At 48.1% G+C, this 18,253-nt stretch overlaps 1 protein-coding gene across 1 annotated transcript in view; it reads left to right on the forward strand.

Moving 5' to 3' along the window:
• Positions 1–18,253, forward strand: part of LOC119120045 (A-kinase anchor protein 13) — a 47,956-nt gene that overhangs the window by 2,368 nt on the left and 27,335 nt on the right. The window contains 11 exon segments of the mRNA XM_037246640.1: positions 5,844–5,887; positions 8,937–9,048; positions 9,051–9,077; positions 9,080–9,112; positions 10,243–10,306; positions 10,363–10,408; positions 10,483–10,662; positions 11,351–11,535; positions 12,974–13,163; positions 13,294–14,530; positions 15,219–15,295. Coding sequence (XP_037102535.1) covers positions 5,855–5,887; positions 8,937–9,048; positions 9,051–9,077; positions 9,080–9,112; positions 10,243–10,306; positions 10,363–10,408; positions 10,483–10,662; positions 11,351–11,535; positions 12,974–13,163; positions 13,294–14,530; positions 15,219–15,295 — 2,184 coding nt within the window. The 5' untranslated portion in view covers positions 5,844–5,854.

Genomic DNA, 18,253 nt, shown 5'->3' on the forward strand with positions numbered 1-18,253 from the left:
TGAAAGAGGTACGTCTGCTCAAAGCCGGCGTCGCCACTTCATCTGTGGGGGTAATGTCTCATTGATGCTCCGCCACCCACATTATCAACTTTTATATCATACTTGGAAGTTGCGCACAACCTCCCTCGATTATCTCCCAAGGGATAAAGTCCAGCCGGCGTCGCCCGGCAACAGTGCGCTGATAACACTTCATTGGTTTCATAACGACGTGTGTTGTTGTAAAAAATTGTCTTTGTGGGAAGTGAAACTAGCCTTCAGATCGCATTCTCAAACTCAAGTTATGTATTATGTATATATATATTTTCTTTTTTGTCTCGTACAGGTGATTGAAATTCTGTTGCTATCCGACAAAATCTTTAGGACAAGTTCATTCTGGAAGAAATGGCCCAGAAGACTCTAAAATGGCCATTTTCAAAGCAAAGCGGCAGGCTTCTTATGGCTGATTTCATTCATCTGCACAAATCAGAAGAGGCCATAAAGTCGACTTATTCATTTCCTGCTTCAAGCAGGGCCTTGTGTGCTTTCGGGCAGAGTTTCCTGTGAACACTGCGGCGTGCTCCCAAATAGAGGAAGTGAGTCGGTGGTGCGCGAGAAGGAAGCGTTCGCGACGGCGGCTTGACACAACGGCCGTCGGGATTTGGGGCGGTTTCTATGACGACAACCAGACGGACTTGACAGTTATTTGCCATCCGGACGTGACTTTTTTTTTTTGGGCCCAGACCCCGGAGGGTTCAAAGTGCATCGGCGGGTGAAGCCAAGCCGCACAGACGGATGGTGCTGAGGTACTGAAACACAGACCCGCCTAACCACAAACCACCGTGATGCTAATGCTCGTTTATGTGCTGTTGGTTCTCACCGCTGTTGATTAAAAACGACTCACAGGGCGAAGCGAAGCTCTGTTTGGCTCTACGGTAAGCAGGCGGACATTACTGTTGGGTGGGGTGCTATTAATCTGATCAGGCTCGCCACAGGAGTACAGGTTGGCGGTCACTAAGGATCGCCGGCGCTAAACCTATTAGCTCCCAAATGGGACTCGCCACCACTTTCTTTTGCGACAAGTCAGCCGTCTGCCGCTTTTAAGGGTATTTAGCGCTCCCTCCATTAAGCGTTTTAGCTGAAAATCGCATCAGTTTGGCCGTTGGTTTCAAAGAAAATGGCAATTTGGAGCGCAAAATGAACTTTTTTTCAAGTACCACCACTGTTAATAGCAAACTGCACCTTTCTTTGCATCATCTTGAGATGTTTATCTTGTTGCTTTTTCCGGTGACAAAACAGTACTAGCTATTAGCCAGTGGCCATCGCTAGCGATTCTTTGAACTCGGCAGGCCTCACTTGCGCAATATTTAAATTGTGCTTGTGCGGTATTTTTAAGCTTCTTTCAATAGTTATTATCTACATTTATTAGTTATGAAAACAGATGTGCTTTGGTGTTTTGTACAGAAACCTAGATATCCAAACTACAGCTTTTGAAAAAAAAAAGTTCTATCTGTATTCGTCATATTAGGAACATAACCAAGATGTCCTAAAGATTTTCTCTGATTGCTACCTAATTTAAGCTCAACAAATGGGCGACACTAAGCGGCGTAACCATCAGGTCGCTTTAGTGAAATTGCAGCACTTACGTACACTCAGACGATGATGCAGGTTTGTGCCTCGCTATCCCGAAAGCCTAAATATCACGCGCATTCTTTCTCAAGACGTAACCATGCCTCAACGTGATGGCGGCGTTTCTATTTGCTTAGCAACGTCCACCAACTGCCTTTGAGGCCGAATGGCGCGGAAACAAAGGGTGGAGGGGTCTGGTCGGTGGCATCCAACCTGGGGTTGAGCCCTGATCAAGGCCCGGGCCCTGATTACAGACCGCCCCCCCCCCCCCCCCCTCGCACGCCTCTCACAATAAGATAACGCTATCTGGGCGGACAGGTATTTGGTTTCAGCAGGCCGAGGTAATAACTGTCACCGCAAACACTGAAGAGACCTTTCATCCCGCGGCCCGGTGTTGTCGGCGGGACGTTTGTGCACACTGCACACACACACAGGGCGCTTTTGTGCAATGGGGGCGGGAGCGAGGGGAGGAGGTCACGTCAATGGGCAGGTTTGATTAAATCAAACAGCCGTGACTATCTAAATGGCGCTGGACGCGTTGGGGCCCCCCCTGAGCTACTGACGTCGCTTGAGCTAATTTAGCCACGCAGCTGATAGCGGGGCTCAAAACAATAAGCACCAGGAGGCTTCAGCATGTCGCAGAGGCGCTAACGTCACTGGTTAACCAGTACAGGACACTAAGCAAACGCCGGGTTAAACATCAAACCGCCCTGAGTCACACCACCGCCGCTGCTTTTTTATCACAACGTCGCGACTCATTTTGGAAGCGGTGACTAGCCAGGAATTCACACTGCAAATGTTTTCCAAGGCGAGTCAGACTCCATATTTGGAAGGAATCTTGTATTGTGGTAACCTTTAAGATTTCCTTCTCAGTTCATAGCAGAGATTCTGTAAAACCGCCGCACCAGAAGTGAATCTAGGGAGTTGGAGTGAGTGTTTTCCATCAAAAAAAGTTGAACATATATTAGCACACAAAATCTCAGTAGAGAAATCTAAAATGAAACGAATGAACAAAAGAATAGGTAAACCTTCCTATACTTCTTTTTGCAATTTACTGTCACCCGTCTGTCTAGTCTCAAGTTCAATTCTGGAAGCAATTGAAGAATCTCTCCAGGAACGATCAGGGTGTATTTGAGCATGGCTGAAGTTCCAGACATGAAACATAACTTGGCTGCTCCTCGGCTGGCTGCACCCACCGTTTTAGTCCGAGTTAATGGGTGGTTTAATCTCGGCAGGCAGGTGTCGGGTGGCCTTGAGGGATGCCGTTTCCCATACTCCTTCTGTTACAGACCTACAGTGGAGACCAGTAACCGGGTTTTAGTGTGACTACTTGGTTAAAATTGTATGGCTCATAATCTTAAGTGGATATGACTCAGTCAGATCACCGCTATAATTATTATTTTTCTTAAGGATCGAAAGATTAGGTTTAATGTCTCTCGTTGTGGCATCAAAAACCACGTTTTTCCATCTGGCACTATTGGTTCAATTCGTACCGGTCGACCCCTATGAGTCTTACCAGAATAGAATGTCAGTGAGACTGCGTGCCGTCTGAGAATTAATGAAACAAAGGAAACGATGGCCGCACCATACAGGGTGGTGCGCTTGCAAGTCTTTAACCTGTAAACCAGAAGCACTGGTTTTTATTTAATGGCGCTTTCTTCTTTCCCTTGCATTCGAATCATTCATAACACAAAAGAAGATCATTCTGTTCTACCAATCAACCGCCCTGCGTTCTCATTCTAGCTCCACCCTTCACACACCTCAACAACGGGGTACAGGAAGTAGCTTGGACATTTTCGGCTTTTGCCGTCACGCATTTGTCTATGCTTGTTCTGTAAGCAACTAGTGACCAGTTCAGGGTGTGGTCCGTCTTTTGCTTAAAGTCGACTGGGAGAGGCTCCAGCACCTTTGACTGAACAGGATATGGGCTTTAGAGAAAGGCTAGCTGGATTTACGACTGGATAGCAGCATTGGCACGAGTGCCTGTATTGTCCATCTGTATTGACCATTTGAAATAATATAATAAAAACCGTCCCAGCCCGACAGACAGACACGTCACGACTGCAAATTTTGCTCCGCAAAATGGATGATGGAGTGGCAACGGAGGCGGCTGCCCTGCAATTGCCGGCGGGGGGGCCTTCTGGCAAACAGGGAGATTTTCGTCCCCCGCCCGTGCTACGCCGAGCCAGACGTGATCCTGTCAGAAAGCTGCAACGAGGCCTGCGGGAGACACGCTGCGGCACGTCCACCGCCAGGCCTGCTTGCCAGCCCACAGGCCCCAGAGGCTGCTTGCTTGATTCTGCCAGTGCTAGCATATGCTTGTTGCAACGATTAAGCCGTGCAAGTCAAAGTACACACGGTGAAACCGCGAATGGCTCACTAAATCAATACTTGAGTAACTGTGACAATTTTAACCCCCCGCGGCTGAGTAATGTATTGCCACTTGATCTTTTTATTCCATGTGTAAGAAGTATGGGAAATGTAGTTCTTTTCCTGCAGATGGCGATTTTTTATTTATTTTTTTCCTGTATGTATTCTATTCACCTATGACGCAAAGTAAAGATCTTTTCTTGGGCTTCATGTATGAGCAAGTTCCACCTGGCCTGCCAATTTAAAGAGTAAATAAATTACAAGGATTTGGTGCCTCCTGTCTCTTTTCCTCCACAAGATGGACCGGAAAAGTCGGTGCTTTGGCGCCGGCAGCGGAATAATAATATTACAAGACAGTCTACGGCGACAACTGTAGTGATTTGCATCTGTAAATACACATTTCACAGTAAAACAGGATCCGTCTTCTGATCATGTGATCAGATGGGGATATCCCTCGTTTTAGATATTGCAATTCATTTAAAATCATTTTATTTCGATCTTACAGTATTTACTGGTTGTTTTTTTTTGCTCGCATTTTTTTTGTGCTTACTTTTAACGTCACTTGGTACTTTGTAACTGTGCCTGAAATTAAGGTGTGTACACAATTGGGATTTTCGTACATTACATCTAATTTATAAATTACAATATGTCCAATTAAATTTTTTTCCCCCCAAGGAACAAACAAAAGAGTCTCAGTGGCCACATTGACAGTCTTATCAAAGTTATGCATGCGGCAAAGAAGCTGCTATCTGTCCTAGTGCACTTAAGGCAAGCGGATTACTCCAGAGTATTATTAGAACCACTGATTATCTCCTTACCTGATCCAACTAATTCTTATCGGAGGAGGAGGGGGCGGGGGTATCTTTATTTGCCTCAAAAGTACCAACATATTTGGTTTGGAGACCCTCTTTGGTGTTCTTCCCCTGCTCCCGTTTTGCAGTTTCACGTGATTTACTCAGCGCTCAGTTACCACCCAGTTCAGCGAGGACTCGTTTGAGTGCGAGGGAACAGTAAACAAAAGGAAAACGGAGGAGAACGCCAGCTCTGTGGCTTGTGAACGGCAACCAGATCTCTTTTAGAATTTGGAGAGGGGGGGGGGTCTCTCTCTGAGATCACATTTGAGCTTGTAAATCCGGCAAACTGATCTTCCCGGCGCAAAGCCACCTACAGTACGAGCGTGTTTTGTTAGTGGCGGGGTCAAGGGACCTCCTCTTGTTATTTTTACCCGCAGATAGGTGCCACAAAGCCTTAACGGCTCAATAAATGTTAGCCTAATTTTGAAGCCAACCCCCAACCGCCCACTTTCCCTCCGTCAGCTGTCCCCGTACGAACCAAGGCCAACGCAGACTGGTGGTTTTGGCTAGCTGGCGAGAGTGTGTCGTCTGCCCCATGCATGCGTGCGTACGTGTGTGTGTGTGTGTGTTGCACTCTTAACCCTCCCACGGTGTTGAGAAGAGCGCCAAGGTCGAGCTTAACGCTCGTCTTGTCAACAGCAATGTTCCGACGCGTCCGTAGTCACTGCACAACCTCGCTAACATTCACAAGCGATTAGCTTAGCCGCGACAGGCCAAGACGGGATAATACGTGGCGTAATAACAATCCAATGATCACCCCTTGTAATCACTTTGTTCAATTTCTATTCCCCTTTCTGGTTGCTTTAACGTACCTTGAAACTTAAAATTGTTTGGTAAGCATTGTTTTGAAAATCCAGAATCTTCTGAACTTCTTTCAGAGATAAGGTACCTTAGCCTCAGATTGGCTCGACTCGCCTCGCATTTGAAAACAACTTTTCACACATTATGAATCCGTAATTTCCATCATTTGTCATATCGTCCTTTTAATGTTCATCCACCTCTCATCTCTTACAGTTCCCAGGGACATGAAACTCACTCCCCAGCAAGCTCCACTCTATGTAAGTATCCGAATCTGTTTTGCTTGTATCAACAACCATCTGCTCTGCTCTGCTCTCAGGTGTGCAGCAGACACGCACATTACAGAACACAAGGCTCTGGACAGTGCTAATTCCGACGAGCTGGATGGTTGAGCGCTAACTGTTGTACCGACATTGTGTTTTCCAGCTAGCTCGTTATATTGTAACCAGAGCAAAAAATCGAGTTGAAATCGCATACCCTAGCATCGTTGGGTATGTTTATACACCAAAGACCATGTCTAGAAATGTTCTGCGGTTTTCCCTCATCAAAATACAGTCGAGATGTAAACGAACTGTCACACAGTATCTCTGAAAGCTGGAAAAGAAGAATTGCATAAAAAAAACAGTTTGGTGCCAGGAATAAAAAAAAAAAAAAAAAGTGCAAACCCCACAAGGGAAAAACTCAACTTGGTTTGAATAATGGCATTGTCATTTATATTCTTTTTCCCTAAGCGTTCAGTCTAGGCTATGAAATGATTACCCCCACAGCAATTATTATTTTTTTCTTCTGACACTTGAGCTCCGATGCTCTTTTTACGGAAGCGCAATCCACTTCCCCGAAGTTAGTCGTCCAATTACTGTATAGTAGTGAACTGCCTCCACACAGCCAATTTTCGCATTCTGTTCAAGTGCTTCGCAGTTGCTGGAGCGTTCTGGGCGCTCGCATTCTGCCGGCCGAAGGAAGGCTCGCACAGGAAGTCTGATAAGTCCGCGACAAGAGTTTTGCTCTTGACAACGTTATCTTCAGTTTACAGTGGCACTCCGATTTCACGCAGAGCCATTCAGGTTCATTGCCTCATTAGGCCTTTTAAGAGTTCTTATCGGCGTTTATTCATAAATCTCACGGGCACCCAGGAGACGTAAAACAAATCATGCGAATGGCGCCTGAACACATCGTACAGGTATGTGACATTCACGGGTGAATGCGGTCAAAACGGCATTTACATTCTTGAACTGAGCTTCAATCAGAAACTGTTAGCAGCTAGCACGTGATCGTAGCAAGTTGAGCTTTGCTTATGTCGCAAGGTTACTTTGACCTGAAAGATTCAAGGTGCCTCATAGCCTAGCCTTCCATAGCCAGGTTGTTGGCTCCGATCCCTCGGAACCCATTCAAATCGACGGTGTTGCCGCTCCAAAAGACACTCTGGTTGCCAAAGAATGCAGACCTCACGAGCGTTGGAACAGTAGGCCAGAATTCCGGTTGGGTACCAGCCAATCGCGTTTTTGTTTACATTTGGTTGGCGGAAGAGAAAGGAACAAAGAGACCCACATTCAAAGTGCTTTCTTTTGTGTAAACAGTTGGAGCACATTTACTGTCGTTTAGAAAAAAAAGAAGAAGAAAAAAGCTAACTGCAGGCGGTAGATAATCCAGGAAATGAAGGATTCTCAAAGAAATCACTTGCCATGATGTCTTTGCGCCAGAGGTTGAGCTGCTCTGTATTTGTTTGCAGCGTAGACATGTGAGGCGTGCGGAATGTTTCACAACACGATTATCCAAAGAATGATTCCCTTTTCTAAACGAGGAAACTTTGCGAATGCCTGGCCTAAACGTTGTTTTATGCTCCATCATTGCGGCTTTATCGTCTCTTCCGCCGCCAATGGATGATGACAGTCGCTCGTTATCCTGAGCAATTCCTCCTCACGCGTTTTGTACAAATGCGCTCATCGCAGACGGATCGATGGCCGCTCCACTCAAGCGTCGGTTTTCTCAAGTTGCCACCTGGTCATGTTGTTTGTGGCGAGCGGATATTAATTTGAGGCCCAAACAAATCGAGGGAAAAATATTGTTCCGCTGCTGTCGGGATAAATTTGAGCAACTGCTTTGCTTGAATGGACTCGGCTATCTTTGTGATTGTGCGAATCTTATTTCACCCCCCCGCTAATACGTTTTCATTCTGGCATGAAGTGCAGAGTCACAGGTCTGCCGAGGTTGCATCTGCTCAGTAGTGCCCCAACCTCCTAATTTCCAATCTGGGCCCGAGATAAGAGATGAGTTTTTAATGAAGACAATGTCATGCCTGATGGCCTCCACCCCTCTACATCTCATTTACCACACTCGCTCCTCGTGTTGAGACCGCGAGACCGCCCTCGCATACCAAAAGTCTGCCGCTTGGCACGCCGCTCGATTTATCGCCGACTGCCAAATTGCGCGTTAGACACTGGGCGGCCGAGCTGTGCGTACTACCGAGCAGGTGGAATCGTGGCGAGCGGAGCTCCCTGGTCTGCGGCTGTCCCGACATGTCTCATTTCACGAGTTTTACTTGGTGATTGACTACAGCCCAGAAAGATTGTTCCAATTATCCACTTGGCTCTTTGCAGCCATTTTCCCAAACTCTCAGTGCTGCTGTCAAGCCTGTCTATGAAACAAGCCCTAAGGCTAGCACGCTACACAGCAGAAGGAAGCACCTATGATCCCCGAGCGCTAAGCGGCGGTTCTGTGCATGTCGGGCTCAGTAGGCGACGGGACAGCGAGTGGATAAAATGTCCCCATTTTCCCTCCTCCGTGTCAATGAAGTCGCAGTTCCCCCGGTGGAAAGCAGCTCTTGGCAAAACAATCGTCCCCTTTCTGGCGCCTCCTCGCCTCCTGCTCGCCATGCCCTCGGGTGACATCGCTTCATTCTGAGCGGTACTCAAGAACACAATTCAGTCAATTGTGACTGTACAAAAACAACAAGCGTGTGTGCGCGCGCGCACGCCTGTGTTTGTTGCGTTGTCGTCTTGGCTGGCTAACAGTACTGTCGTGATAACAGACAGACAGTCTCGCTACTGTGGATGATGCATGCAAGCAAGCTGGCTATTGTTTCTCCTCCCAATTGGCCAGGATGGAAATAATTCAAACTGTCGCAGTCATAAAAACGAAATGAACTTTACAGTGTTTGAAAATATTCTCACGTTCCAGTCACACATGTAACTTTAACATATGATAATAATAATAATTATTATTATATAATAATTCTGATAATAATCATAATAATGATAATAATAATATGCGTCTTGAGCACTTATTCATCCACCCTCCTTCTACGTGCAGGGCCGCTGCGTGATCACAGTGCAGCTCACCGATGAAGAGCTGGCCGTGGATGAGGAGGGCGCCGTCGCCGCCGTCGCCGCCGCCGCAGACTACTTTCTGTTGTTTGCTGGCAGCACCAGAGACACCTGAGCAGCACCTTGAGGAGCGCCATGACACCCTGCAGGCGCTGTGTCCCGGTAAGACATCCGTGTAAATACTCCTCAAGAATATTAATGCCACTGTGAAAAGAGGAAAAACACCAGAAACCTTGGAACCTCAGTTTATCGGATTGAAATTTTCCCCAATCTAAGTGCGCGAGAACTAAAGTCATGTTTCCAGTTGAAATGAATAGGTGTGCAATTAATCCGTTCCAATTTGACAACAAAGCTAAATGTACATAAATGCAGACAAATGCAGACGTGAAAACGCACACTTGTTTGAAGAAATAACTTACCTTGAAAGTTACCGCCAGCCTTTCTCAGTCTTTTTGCATCCTTATTTTAACACTCTCATGCCAGTTAAAAACTCAATTCAGTTGCTTAAAAGTTGTCAGTACAGTTAATAAAGCTTGGCCCTAAAAATTTTTTATTCAGGTTTCATTATTTCCTCTGGGGAAAATTTTGTCAGTTCTTTTCTTTCTTTTTTTTTTTTTTTTTTTTTACATTTTAGGACGTACCACGTTATATATGAGCATCTGCTAGTTTGTTTGCACGCCATCTGTTCACAAGATTGGGCAAAATATGGCGCAGATGGGTTTAATTGTACAAAAAGTCTTTTTTTTTTTTTTTTTTTTGCTCACCGCACTCTTGCTCTTCATTTTGAACTGCAAGATTGTAAATGCTTTGCTGGTCACGTAATAATCAAGCGATCAAGCCATCAGATTACCCCCCGCCAATTGTCTTTGGTAAATAAGCAACTACAATGGAGCACAACTGCTTCGCCAGGGAGCCTTAATGAGGGAGATAGCCCGTAATGTAAAAGGATACGGCATCATAATCACAGATGCCCCGTGATGATAAATCCTTCTGCAATGATCAGAGCGGCTTGATCTTGGCTCGCAAGAGGAAAGAAGTCGGGGCTTATTATTGGAAGACAGAAGATGGAATAAATGATTCATCTTCTTCCCTCATATTGTTCTCCATTTTAATCAAATGTTTGTGTTTCACTTTCAAATCGACCTGCCTGCATGTTGACTTTGTCATTGGCCAAAGGTCGAAAGGTGTTTATGTGAACCAAATCGTTTGAGGGAAACTCGTATTGTACCACCCCGATATTTTTCCGCAAAAAACGGTGCTTGATAACCGGACCTTCTCCTTTCTCCCCGCAGCTCACGGCTGTTGCGAGGAGGTTTCGGTCACCCTGTGCGCCGTCACCCGCGGCAGCCCCGAGGCGTCCGAGGAACCGACCACGCTCTCCTCCCACGTTGACTCCTTTAGGCCGAGCATAGCTTCACTTTCGTTCAGGACTTGGCTTTTGACATGGCCCAGTTTCTGGTGAGCCTCCAGCACATCCCGTGCGATTTTCGTATCGAAATGTTTTTCAGCGTTGTATGCTTTAACCCCCTCAGGTTAGCACGGTGGGCCGCACAGATGGCCTGGACGGGGCGCTGCTCCTGGATGAGTGTCACATCCCCCTGCCGGAGTGCGAGCGTCTAGATGAGAGTCTGACCTTGGCCCTCCATCACATCCCGCTGCCACCGGGGTGGAACTTGCTGGGGAACCAATGCTCCGACAGCGCCGGTAATATTGTTAACTCCATTGAAAATATTTTTAGTTGATTTCAATTTCTTTTTCTTTTCTTTTCTTTCAACAATTTTAATGAAAATTCAGACAACTCTAGTGACATGGTCAGCAAAGTCCTCTTCGATAAACTCCTCAAGCTTCTTACATGCCACCATCTTTGTGATTGGATCACCTACGAAAGATTGAACTCAGTGACCGTATTATTTCTATGAATTAATGCCCATTTACAATTTTTGCCACCAAGAGCAAAGTCAGTCCTTAGATCCGTGGCTCTCGTCGACAGCCGCATTTCTGCCTCCTCTCACACCGCCTCCGCTCACACCACCTCCACTCGCTCCACTGACGCTTCAGGCCGGTAATTGAATCTGAGCTCCGTAGGCCTGCCGGTTCTCTCCGCCTTAGCGCTCAGAGGCAAAAAAAAAAAAAAAAGCGCTGCTGTGAGGTCAGTATAGAGTTGTAAATAAATGGTAGTCATCGTTTCAAAACGCAGCAGAGAAAAAGAATTATTAGGACCAGATACTTATCAACATGCAGTATGATTTTTGGTGTTCACACGAATCGATATCATTGATAATAATGTCACGCAATATTAAAAGTCGTTTGAGCAAAAGTGGCTACATGCCTCGGCGCTGTACTGAATGTCCTCTCCTGCAAAATATAACTGCAAGTGCCACCTTTCCCTGTCTGCTGTAGATCTGCACCCCGCGGGAGACCCTGCTGCATTTTTCAGCCCGCCGAGGTTTGGTCCGCGTCACGCGCTTCCTGCTGCGGCAGCCGGGGGCGAGGGATGCCGTGCGGCTGCCCAACAAGCAGGGCCAGACGCCGGCAGACGTCGCAGCGCTCCGGGGTCACGCCGCCCTCCAGCAGCTCCTCGCAGAGTGAGTCTCCGCTCAGCTGACGGGCTCCTCGCGATCGCTACGGGCTGTCCTGTCAATCCTGTTACGTTCACAGTGACTGTGTGTAACGTCTCTGGCATTCGCCAAAAGGTTGAACTATTTATGCCACGCAAAGGCACAATTTTTAAAGTAAAAGTAAAAAGAAAAAAAAACCAGGAATTAAGGTTGGACGAAATTGTGTAATAACTTGTATAAGATATGCTGAAAATAATGGCTATTTGCTACACTGGCATCAATTAAAACAACAAACAAAGCAAGTACAAACACGGAGCCTCGCACTTCAAAGTCATAGCGGTCATGCCAAGTCACCGCTGTGCAAAAGGCATTTTTCATACTTCACAAAAGCAAACGCCTTGTCTTACGTCAGCGTCACAAACTCATTCCGCGAATGTACAAACGGGACAATTTGGTCGATCATGTGTTGGCGAACATTTAAACCTTTGCAGGCGCACTGGAAAGAAAGCCTCTGGGCTGTGTTTTTCCACAGCGAAACCATAGCAATGGAAAACTATTCTGCCGCACAAAAGCCCGGGTTACGACTTTTCTGTCTAATGATGTTTACCGCACTTAGACAACCAGAAGCACGCACACACAAACAGACACAAATTTAACTGTCGAAGGAATGGCACGCATTCCCATTGCAATGACTTCCTCACGCCGACGCGCTAATGAGGTCAGAATGTCTTTATTGCGTGGTATTTGCTAAATGGACTGAGACATGGCTTCAAGTGGAGATGGATCTTCTCTCTAGACATAAAGCGCACAGCTTTTCCGCAGAACACCGTCTAAGTCACGCTAGTGCCATGCGGGGGACGCTCTGACGCCCCTCCGCTCAAGCAAATGTCCTCCGCTCTGTAGTCACGAGCAATGACATTTTCCCACACGAGGGGTGAGGTCACTAAACGTGGTCCACCCAGCGTTGCGCAAACGGTGCCGCCTGGTTGGATGACGTTCCACCACTCCTTCACAGGCTCAAAAAACAGCCTCTCGCAAACAGAGGCGCCACTTTCGAGACAGGTCAAAAGGGATGTCAGGGAAGAACCTCGTCTATATATACACCCTCTGACAGAAGCCCCCCTGGAAAGTTAATTTAAAAAAAAAAAAAGTGTCACTTTTTACAGCTCCCCACCACACACTTCATGTTGTTTCTTTGTTTGTTTGGGGCGCGAGGTCTCGCGCATGGCTGCTAGCATCTTAAATCATCGTTGCATGACCCACTATCTTCTGAACAGCTTAAAAAAGGACTCATTAACAACCACAATGACTTTCTTTGCTCTCACTGTAAATGGATTACAGCAGCAAAAGTGGGGGGGGTTGCGGATCAGCTGACATCACTGTTAAAACTCTCTCTGTGCTACATGGGCCAATCGCGACTGAGCTCTTTCCTTCGGGGGATGATCTAAGTGTTATTCCACAACAGGGCTGAGGCAGACGCCGAGTCGGACCCAGGCCTTCAGCGCGTTCAGCCGGTGCCGACGGACGCCCGCGTGGTTTGCCGCCACCCGGGCTTGCACGCCCTGACGCAAAGCGTGTACCCAGGCCGTGACCCGCCGAGCCTCAGCCGGAGCGTGGAGCAGCTGTTGCATTTGACGAGTCATCTCCACGCCAAGGTGAGTCACGCAACTCCGCGTTTGATTGTTTGTCTTTTCCCTCCCCTGGACTTCCCTCCGGCTCCGTTTGTGTACGCCTTATGCAATCACACACTCCAATGCGGTCTTAACTTCCTTCTTTTCCCCGCAGAGAGTGTCTGTGCTGGAGCTGCGCTCGGACTGTCTCCACACGGCGGCCGAGTGCAGCGAGGGTGTCGAGCCGGAGACGACGAGCTGCCCGCAAACAAACACGACAGAAAGCCGAGTTGGAAACGGCGCCGGCGTCACTTGTACATATGGCGACGAGGACGCGAGTGAATCCGTAGTACCTCCCGGGGAGCATGGCCTCAACCCCCCCGAGGATTGGGTGTGTCTCGAGTCTGAGAGAGCAAATGGAAGGGAAACAGCCCGACAAACCGCACAGAACTTGAGTTTGTGCGAAAGGCCAGAAGGGGGGAGCCCGTCGCCTGTGGAAAACCTCCAACCGGCAGGGTGGGGTGCGCAGGAAACCGATAGAGGAGAAGGAGGAGGAGAAGGACGGGAGGCCGCAGAGGGAGAGGACTTATCTGGGAAGGAAGTAAACGGAGTATCTGAGAGCGGTGCCGAGTTAGTCATGGGCCAGTCGTTGTCATCCGACGCGCCGGTCCGGGACGACGAGGCGCCGACTCACGCCCCGGACCTTTGCGACGTAAACTCCATAGCCGAGGAGGAAGCTGACAGCGAGGTTTTAGCGCAAGAGGACCTCCCACCTCCGGCAGGGAGCGATGATGTAACCCTAGAATCAGATGTTCCGCCTCCCGGAGAGGGAGAACCTCCGCCAGATGTAAACAGCTCCGAACAAAACCAGGAAACAGCTGGTCAGGATCAAGCGGCAGAGTGGCAGCAAGACCTTGATCAGCAGCCTACGTGTTCCGAGTTAAATGTGACGGGAGGTACCGACGCGACCGTATCAACTCCAGAGGAGAACCCGGAGGAGACAGAGATCTCACTCGAGCCGATGGTCAAATCCGACGTGGATCCCGATTCGGGCCTAACCCACGGCCTGTCCAGCGACGACGACGTCAGCTTTCAATCGGTCGGAAGCTGCACCACAGACATATTCAACCCCACCGAGGAAAGTACCTCCTTAGGGGAGCTGCGGCCGACTGAGGTAGTCACCGTGGAAGAAGAGGACCAAAGCGACATGTGTTCGTCCACGTCACTGCAACCTGCAGCAAGTTCAGAGGAAAACGGCACCGGCTATGTGGAACCTAGCGCAGAAGAGAGTCACGTGCGACCCGAGGAGCCTGCTGCTCCAGAACCTTCTGAGACCGACCTGTCGTCGGGCGGGCAAGCGTCTCAGGCAACGGTGGAAGAGGAAAATCCCAGCAGCACTGACCTGAGTGAAGGTACGGATGAGATTCAATCATCACTGCGATGGTGAAGATGGGAGGGATGGCGCGTTTGTGTGGCACGACCTTATCACTCACTGTTGTTCATTTGATTGTTCCTGGTACTCCGATCTAAACACGGCTGGGAACCCCTGCACGCCACACCTCAGCTTATCTGATTAAATGTAATGCCATTAGACCGCAATTCCCCTTACATACACATCACGTCAGACCTTTTGATATATTGATTGTATTGGATAATAGAAGATGGCTGCACATGTATGTGACGAAGCATCTGACGCCCAAAAAATTGGTCGGATTTGTTCTGCTGTTGCACAGGAGTTGCTCACAAAAAGACATCAGACTCAAGAAAAATGACTAAATAATATATGATGTGATAAAAAAGCCACTTTTAGAAGCCACACACTCCCACTGGAGACTTTAGGATCGCATGATATTTAATCAATAATAGTGTGGGAGGGAAAAATATCCTGTGTAGAAAATGAAGACAGACATCACAGCAACAAAGTTATTTTAGCCCCAGGCTGCTTCAACTCCCGCATGCGAGTGTGTGTGTGTGTGTGCACGTGCACGGCCAGGATAAAAATGTCTCACTTCACTTGTTATTGATTTCCTCCACACTGCCGCTTTGTCATTGCACCCACCGTCTGACTTGTGCGTGTGTTTGTGTGCGCGCGCTCTCCAGAGGTGCAGGCGATCATGTCGGAACAAGCCAAGACCACCTGTGAAGCGGAGGAAGCGCACGAGACTGACTCTTCCGCCGTAAGTCTCCACACTACAAAATAAAAAAAAATTCTGCCATCATGTGACATTAGGGTGTTACAGAAAACACAACAAACGAGGGAACCCAAAATAGGCAGGGGGGTTCACTGTTTACCTCGTTTTTCGCCATCGTAAATATCGAAAAGAAAAATCCCGAAGAAGAAAAAAAATTGTTTAGACATTTGACAATCACAGGGGAGGGAGAATGTTTGAATTTTGCTCAAGTGCCCCACTTACGCTTTCAAAAATGGCCGCCCTGCAGCACTGTGTAATTCTGCCGCGCCGATGTGAACATTTAGCACAAAAAATGTTTTTAGTCTTTGGCAGGCGGGGCCGTGCAGACGGAGATAAATGTCACTTAGCAAGTCAGGGGGAAATCTTGCGAAAGGCGAAGAGGGAGTAATGAGGTGAAATTTGCTTACATGTCCTTTGAGGTGCCAGCGACAGATTTGCAGCCCCCAAGACATACTTTCCTTTTGACTCATGCATTCATTTTTCATTCCGTGCCTTTTTAAAGACGACTTCTACATGCCGTTTTTAAACCGTGCAACAGGATCGCCCTTTGCTTTGCTTTGGTTTATTTATGCACGAGCACATGGAGGCCATCCCCCCCCCCCGAAATGCTGCTGACTGACAGATTCCTCAGCAGCCGAAAGCCCGAACGGCTCTCCGCATATTCCAGGCTTGCGGTTTTGACGTTGCCGTGTGTTTTTTTTTTTTTCCTCCGCCTCCTAAAGCCAGATGTTTCCCGGCTAGGCTAGTAAGCTACGTTCGCCAGCAGAGAGCAGCCTTGCCTCGTAAACCTCTCCCTCCTTCCCTTGCTATATGATCTTGTTTAAATTCAATGAGGCTGTAGTGTTGCCTGAACGACATGATCTCACAGTAGAGCCCCCCGCCCAAGAAAAAAAAAATTATCTCAAAGCAGCCAGAGATACTACATGACGAAACAAAGCTAGCACACTATAAGACGGCTGATCATGTAGGAGCAGATGATCTGTGTTGTGAATTATTACACGGTAACATGTTGCCGGAGCAACACATTGAATTACAGCCTGGTGTGCTGTGCTGTGTCGAAATATGTAAATCGCGCCGCGCAGCAGCATCTCATGAAACTTAAACGAGCGCGAGCATATCGAACCGCTACATAAAATAAACAAGCGTGAAAATCATTGCGACAGTTTAAACGCAGAAGGGCCGGCCGACAGTGGCAGCTGTTGTTTCTTCTTCTTTTTTTTCTTTTTTTGTTTTCATTCCCCCGCAGCACCTCCAGCCTGTGTTGACTGACGAAACACAATTCTGTCAGAGCGACACCTTCGCATTTACTCGCTTCACTTAGCGTTACCTTGCTACGTCAGAATATGTAAGAAATCCTTTGAGAGTGACGCTTGTCAAAAAGCTGGCACTCAGCGGCGCTGTTGGCCGTTAGCAACCGCCTCATTTGTTTGGCAGGCAAGAGATGCTGGGATCAAAGGTCGCGGCGCTCATGTTGGGGAAGAATATGGTTCCGCCTCAGCGTGCCACCTGACTTGGCCTCCGTCCCGTCTGCTACCTTTCTCACCAAGCGACGGGGAAAAAAAGGCGTTTGGCTTCCGTCCGCCGCCATTGTTGTCCTCGTTCCACTGATTGCGATTCCTGTTGATCTGGGTGGGATTACAGCTCTGTCAGACCGAGCGGCGTATTGATTCAGAATAAAAGAAGCGCTGTAAAGTTAATCCTCTGCCGTCCCACCGTTTGATGACACATCATGGCTCTTGAGGGAGCGCCGAGTCGAGTCGCCGGTAATCTTCCGAATGCTGGCAGCCACTCAGTCGTGTCGCCTCCCCCCTCCCCCTCCCCGCCCCCGTGATAATAACCAGTGAAATATGCTGTTTCTCCTCCCCGACACTATGATTACAGTGGATCCTTTAAGGTCAGGATGGGAACTGGTCGACCACAGTTTTGTTCAAATGTGGAAACTATTTTTCCCATAGGATGTAATGGCAGGGTCAGATTGTCAGCAGTGGAGTCACATTTAGGGTTTCAATTTTTTGCAATTTCATGTCTATAAGAGTTTTAAACTGCTCCTTTGAGCCAGGTTTAGGATTAGAATAAAATGTATTTATTTGTGTGTTTATTTATTTATTTATTTATTAGTCAAGCCTGAGCCTGTGATTATTATTATTTGTAGGGAGTTCCAACAAGGTGTAGGATGTAAAATTGGGCTTTCATAGGACATAGGATCTCCCGTTGCCTTCCCCACCACGTGCCACTCCCCCAGGAGCCTCCCTCGGCTTCCTACCCCGCCCACTAGAGGGCGTCGACCCTCTCCCGCTGGCCTAATTGTGTCAACCGTGCGCACAATGGCCAAAGTGTCATCTGTCCTACTGTATACGTGCTAGTGTTGTGGTGGACTGAAGGAGACAGAGGGGGACATTCACTGAGCCCAGAAAAAGGGGGGTGGGCCCCAGTCAGCCAGAGGCCGGACTCAAGTTTTGGGGAGGGAAAGAAGGGGAGGAGGAGGGCACAGAGGCTGCCTCCTTGTCCAGATGTTAAGCGCAGCTCATCGGCTTTCCTTTCCCTGCGCTCGCTCTGGATATATGTTTTCTTTTTTGGGGAGACCATGTACGAACGCCACAAGCGGCGGTACAGCTTCTGTGCCAAGGGCGAGAGGGCCGTCAACGTGGTTTTGATTAAGGTAAGACCACCCGAATTTGTTTTTTTTGCGAGCGTCGAGAGAGTCGGAAACAAACCCCGGGGAGCTTTCGACTGCGCTTTCATGCTAAGCTACGCCCGTGAAAGTGACTTTTTATGAAGCATCTCAAGCTTCTCAAACTACGAGAAGCCTGCTTAGAACCTGGGAAAGAACAACAGTCTTAACTGGTGTCCACTGGGGATGCTGCGAGGGGCTTGTTGATTTTACGCACACACACACACACACACACACACACACACACACACACACACACACACACCCTAGGG

This window comes from Syngnathus acus, chromosome 3, assembly GCF_901709675.1.
Source record: "Syngnathus acus chromosome 3, fSynAcu1.2, whole genome shotgun sequence".
Classification (NCBI taxonomy): domain Eukaryota; kingdom Metazoa; phylum Chordata; class Actinopteri; order Syngnathiformes; family Syngnathidae; genus Syngnathus; species Syngnathus acus.